Genomic DNA, 6,000 nt, shown 5'->3' with positions numbered 1-6,000 from the left:
AGATCCCTTTTCTGGGTCTTCAAATGAAAGATAAAGGAGAATTGAAGAAAATGCACTTCCGGCGGGGGTTAAGAGGTTAATATTTAACTATAGGCAACAAAACAACAACAACAAAACTTCATAACAAAGGATTGATCTTGTGCTAACCGTGGCTCACCATCAAAAAACTATTCTTCTACTCCATTCATTCTTCCTGTAACCCACTTTTCGGGCCCGAACCATCAATTGAGAACCACTCATCTAAATGGACCTCATTGGAAACTGTTCACAAATCACTTTTTCTTTTGCTTCTGGCTTCGGTGCATTGTTTACCAGACTTAGCACCAGGTCACCATTCTATTTCTGTCACAAAGATAAACACACGTCGCCTTCAGTTTGCGCAATGTGTCAAAACAACTTAATCCCACAATTACACTTTTTCCGATAGGAATCAGCAGAAGTCGTTCACCCTTATCTCCACCATCTGAACTTCCTAAAGCAACGTGGTGTTTTCCAACTCACTGCTTCCAACTCACAATGTCCGACACATAGTCCAGCCGGATATTAGTCTGGTTAATTAATTACATATTAGCTAGCTCTTATTCCGCTGGAGTAGATTCTTCTTAATGCTGTGTAAGCATAACAAAAAACTCAAACTATCTGCAGATACAGGCGCCGGGATTAACTGCTCACAGATAACAGATAACATTCATAAAGTCTAAGTGTGCCAGTAACAGCTGTATCCACAACAAGCTGTAGGGAGGTGTGAGCACGTCTCATTCACAACATCCGTTATAAACACAGCTTTGCTACCATTTACTAACAAGACAGTGATTGTTGAATAAACTGACCAATGAGGAGGGAGCAAAGCGAGGTCATGGCACAAGGTCCAGGTCTCTGTTTGGCCCACAGAAGTTCAGTAAAAGTCCAATCAGTCATTTCAATAACGCAGTATGCTATTTTTCCTATTACTACATTCTATTTACAATCACCATTTTAGGATGGGCGTTCCCTAATGATGTAGTCCGAGTCCTGACAAGAACCAGGAAATACGACCATATTAGTCCAGTGCTCCGGTGTCTGCACTGGCTTCCTGTCGCTCAGAGAATAGAATTTAAAACAGCTCTTTTCATAGTTTAACACCAAAGAGAACTTCGGGGGGGGGTCTCCTGGTGGTTCCCAGAGTCAGGACTAAACACGGTGAGGCTGCGTTTCAGTTTCATGCAGCTACAATCTGGAACAGTCTTCGTGAGGATGTGAGACAGGCCTCAGCTCTGACAATGTTCAAATCCAGGTTGTTATTTTTACTCATGCATATGACAACTGAAAGTGTTTTATTGATTTTATCTGTTTTCTTGTAATTTTATGCACTTTGAATTGCCTTGTGTATGAATTGTGCTCTACAAATAAACTTGCCTAGTTTTGTAAAGGTACTCCACTAGCCGTTGTAATCGCTATCACCCATCTTGAATGAGGATCAATGCTTTATTTCCCCCCTTGCAAAACGGTCCTGGAGCTTGGGGAGAGTCTTTACCTGATCCGTGTAGTAACATGCCATGTCAGGGTGAACTAGTTTAATGCCTATTCATCATATAAGTGGTTTATGCACTGGCCTGGTCCGCATTGTTCACACATACTGCAGAGTCATGCTGTAATAGTAGTTTAAGCTCTTGTTAGTGCTTTTGTGTTATGGCTGTTTTATCAGTGAGTTGTCTCTATGGCCTGATGCCAGAGTCTCTGGCACCCAATCTTACATCACACGTGTGTCTGGTCATCCAGAGAGGCCTTCTCTAGGGCAAAGTATAACCAATAAATGTTATGAATGGGCTGAGAGCACCATTCATAAGATGCTCTCAAAGAAATGTTCATGTTAAAAGGACTGCATGGGTCTTGGGTCAAGGGTAGTTACACCATTCATCATGCATTACTGGTTAGTCAAGTCAAGTTAACCTCAGGGGTAACAGTCTGGTTACCCAACAACAACCACCAACAAATTATTATTGGGAAAAAAACAAACAGATTATCTATTGTTATTTTTTTCTGGTGAGGCAAGTACAGCAAATTGAGACTTTTGTATCTGCATTTATCATCCTCTTACGGCTGAGTGAGTTACTCGGGCCTTATACATTTTCATTAATGGCATAATAACTGACTTTCTCACATTCCCTCATCTGGAATGAGAGTGTGCAAGGTTCTCAATGATAAATAATTGATCATTTAAGAATTTCCCCCTGAGGATCAATTCTGTGAAGTATCACTTATATGGGCCCTTAGCGAGAACTAGACCCGACGGTAGAAATGCACCATGATCATGGGCTCTGGAGGGGATGTGGGTGTAGATGTGGTCTGCATGTCAGAGTCCTTTACTACTTATTCAGTTTATTTATTATGACTATTATTGTTACACATGTTCTTCAGCACAGACACACACACCACACACTTACATTGACCACAACTGTGTGAGCCCCCGTGCTCTATGTTGTATGTTTCATTCAAGTTGTTCTCAATAAAATAAGTTATAAAATAAGGAAGAAGAAAAAAGAAATATACATTTTCCTTTCAGTGTAAATGAATACATTTAAATGTGGCCCTGGTGTCCTATTCAGTTCACAGCAATTTGCACAATACGCTCTTGCTTGAATGCTGTAAATAGGTGAGGAAGTACATTGGTGGTGAATCATTATTCCAAATGTGTTGCTCAGTGAGGACAAAGAACAGCTGGCTCGTTGATGTACAAATACTCTACAAAGTGAGTGTTTGTGGGCTGGCGTCTGCTGAGCCCCATATCTACAATATTATTATTACAATCTACAAATATAATCAACTGTTGAAAAGAATTAAGGGTGTTGTGGGAGTACTTTTGGGCCTTTAGGAGAACTTCATTGACGGAAGAAAGTATTCTACGTTTGCTCACAAAAATAATTATTGTTTATGAAATTTTGCAAATGGCTTTTTTTTGGTTAACAATACCTCAATTTCCTATATGTCTCTTGGGGTTTAGTTGAGATCTTCATTAATATCTATTATGAGCCAAAACTGTGGTGGGATACTGGAATACCTGACAGTATAAATATTGCAGTGTTTTATATATTATTTGTATATTTTTAAATAACATTTCTTTACGAGTAGTCTATAAATAGGACCATAATTGTCAGCCCCTGCCCCCTCTGTGAAAGTGACATTGGGAGTGTTTGTTGTGGTGTTAATATGCAACAGAGGAGGGCCGTCCCAGACACCTCCCTCTGTGCTGCTCCTCTGTGACTCTCATGTCCACACTGTTCCTCCTGGTCCACCCTCATGCAGACAGACATGAAACTGAAGAAGCCGCTCTGGTCCCTGGCCCGCCTGGCCCTCCCTGCGCTGGGCTTTGCTCTGATCTCCACTGGGGCCTGCATGGTTGACAACCCCCTCATGGAGGTCCCAGCCTACGTCATGATCGTCCTGGGTTTTTTGCTCATGGTCAGTGGGGTGTTCTGGAGCGTGTACCACAGCATGAAGAGCAAGATCTACCACAGAGGAGGCCCCCATCAGCGGGTGCACATCTTCACTATAGACAGGTCAGCATCCACACAGCAGGGGTTAAACGTAACTGTGAAACAATGTAGTGTTAAATGTTATGGTAATATTGGTACAGTGATGCACCAAGAAAATGTTCAGTGTTCTAAAATATCCTGCAAATTTGCCTTCAGTTTCATTCTAAGATACACAACATGGACTTCAGTCAGACAATGTGTACAACAGGTATAATCTGTGTTAATGTTCATTCAAAAAAATATTATAGTTATGTATTTAGAACTATAGAATTATTGCTCAAAGGCAATTCAATCCACAGACAAAATGCTTTATATGATGCAGTCACAGCTATTCTTTCATAAAATGTATGTATGCATAATATAGTAAATACTTTCAGTGTTGAATTAATATAAATTTAAAGCTACTGCAGATCATATAGTAACACTGAGGGACTAACAAAGGCTTTTAGTGTGTGCCTAAATGCTTAATTTGTAACCCTAATGTCTGTAAAAAAGCGCTCTTCCTTTTGTTAAAATAAAACACTATCATTTATAAGTATGAAATGTATCATATTATGGAAATGTATTGAATGTGGTTGGAACTGAGCTAATGAACATATCACAAAGTACCTGAATGTGTATTTACAGCCTTTGCTCCACTGAATCGATAGCACATTGTTTAATTTCAAATCCTCCTTGCAGACTGCTTTTAGTATTAAATATTCAGCGTATTGTAATACCTTTCATTTCAATGAAATGCAAATGAATAATGCAGAAATAAAAAGAGCTAGTCAAAATGAATCATTGCTCTCTGTATTGCAGACCGAGCTCTTTCCCTCCGTCTTACGAGGAGTCACAGAGCGGCCAGTTCCCATCCCCTCCATCTCTGCCTCAGCAGACCCTTCCCTCAGAGGTAGTGCTGCCCATAGACCACACAGTCCTGGCCCCTCCACTGTACAGCCAGGACAGCTCTGCGCTCCCAGACTGCAGCTGGAGCTGGGAGCCCCCGCCCCACTACAGCCAGGTGGGGCCGCCCCAGGACCCCTCACCTGCTCAGTGAGAGGCCGGAATGCCCTGTGTTGATCAGTGTCCACTAACAGAACCTCCACCCAGCCTCCTAAACACAGACTAAACATGAGGCCAATGTGAGAAGTGTCTGGGCTGCCAGAGAGACTGAGAGACATGGACATGTGTGTGATGTGTAGAATAATGCTGTTTTTCAAATGCACTAATGGACTTCACGCACTTTACAGTTACACTACTTTGCCACTTTTGTGCACTGGTATGTTTACAATGCTGTATGGTCATAGTTTTACTGATTGTATTTGTTTTTTGTTTCTTTTTAAATAAAAACCCATAATAATATAGATTGATAATTTTTTTTCATCAAGCTTAATCTCTAAGAAAAGCATTAAAGGGATATTTCAGGATTTTTGACATAGGGCCTCATTTCCTAGTTATCCAGAGTGTTGCTGATTTCTGGAGATATTTGTTTTTGTAATTCAAGCAGTTCTTATATTTGAAGAGTTTCGTGGCGCTAGGCTAATGCAAGGCTAGTGCATTTCTACGATATCAGCTAGCCTGCATTAAAAACAGTCTGACCCGCTCCACAGTGCACCTGAGGCAAATCACTTATAACACCAGACTAACCATATAAATGTCTGTGTCGATAGAGTAATTTTAACCATTTTGTATTTAAAATAACTTGTATTTGTGCAGCTTCAGCTTCGTGGTTGTATAAGCTACGCAGCGGTGGAGTGATCTGCTAGAAAATAGTCCCTCAAAATGCGATCATTCATGTGATGCAAGGTCTGTTATATTCCAAAAATTATTTATCAACACAGACATTTATATGGTTAGTCTGGTGTTTTAAGTGATTTGCCTCAGGTGCACTGTGGAGCGGGTCAGGCTGTTTTTAATGCAGGCTAGCTGATACCATAGAAATGCGCTAGCCTTGCACTAGCCTAGCGCCACGAAACTCTTCAAATATAAGAACTGCATGAATTCCCCAAAAAATATCTCCAGAAATCAGCAACACTCTGGATAACTAGGAAATGAGGCCCTATGTCAAAAATCCTGAAATATCCCTTTAACTAAAGAAATAAACAAGAATATTCTACGTTTGATTTATTACTATTCATAGTGGGAATTTCACATTTTATGGCACCTCAATGTTTTCAGGTGCCATCCAAAAGTGGTTTGGGAATGCAGTTGGTCAAAAGTAGATCATATGGCTTATAATTTGTTCAAAATTATGTCTTTGATATTAGTCATGTCTAGATTATTTGAAACACAAACTAAAGTCTATCTGGCCACTAATTGACATCATATTGTTATTTTCATTTGTGCGTTTTGTACCTGTCTTGCTCTTTATAACTTTGAGCCTAAAGCCATTTGTAAGTTCAGGTATCGCTTGAAGCTGATCAGGCAGAGTGTGACATTATAAAGTGTCGAATGGGGCAATAATGTGTAATGGCTGACAGATAAAGTGAGTGAATACGTCCTAAAG

General features: G+C 40.3%; 1 protein-coding gene across 1 annotated transcript; it reads left to right on the top strand.

The window, feature by feature from the left end:
- Nucleotides 1-3,288: 3,288 nt before the first annotated feature.
- On the top strand, nt 3,289-4,551 carry LOC306975516 (uncharacterized protein; the record flags this gene model as incomplete). The annotated part of the gene is made up of 2 exons (XM_079573079.1): nt 3,289-3,536; nt 4,320-4,551. 2 exons carry the CDS (start codon nt 3,289-3,291, stop codon nt 4,549-4,551), a joined length of 480 nt encoding a protein of 159 aa, XP_079429205.1.
- Nucleotides 4,552-6,000: the final 1,449 nt, after the last annotated feature.

This window comes from Gobius niger (assembly GCF_951799975.1).
Source record: "Gobius niger genome assembly, chromosome: 1".
In the NCBI taxonomy this organism is placed as follows: domain Eukaryota; kingdom Metazoa; phylum Chordata; class Actinopteri; order Gobiiformes; family Gobiidae; genus Gobius; species Gobius niger.
Note: the sequence above shows the minus strand (reverse complement) of the source record. Positions and strands in the feature narration are given on the sequence as shown.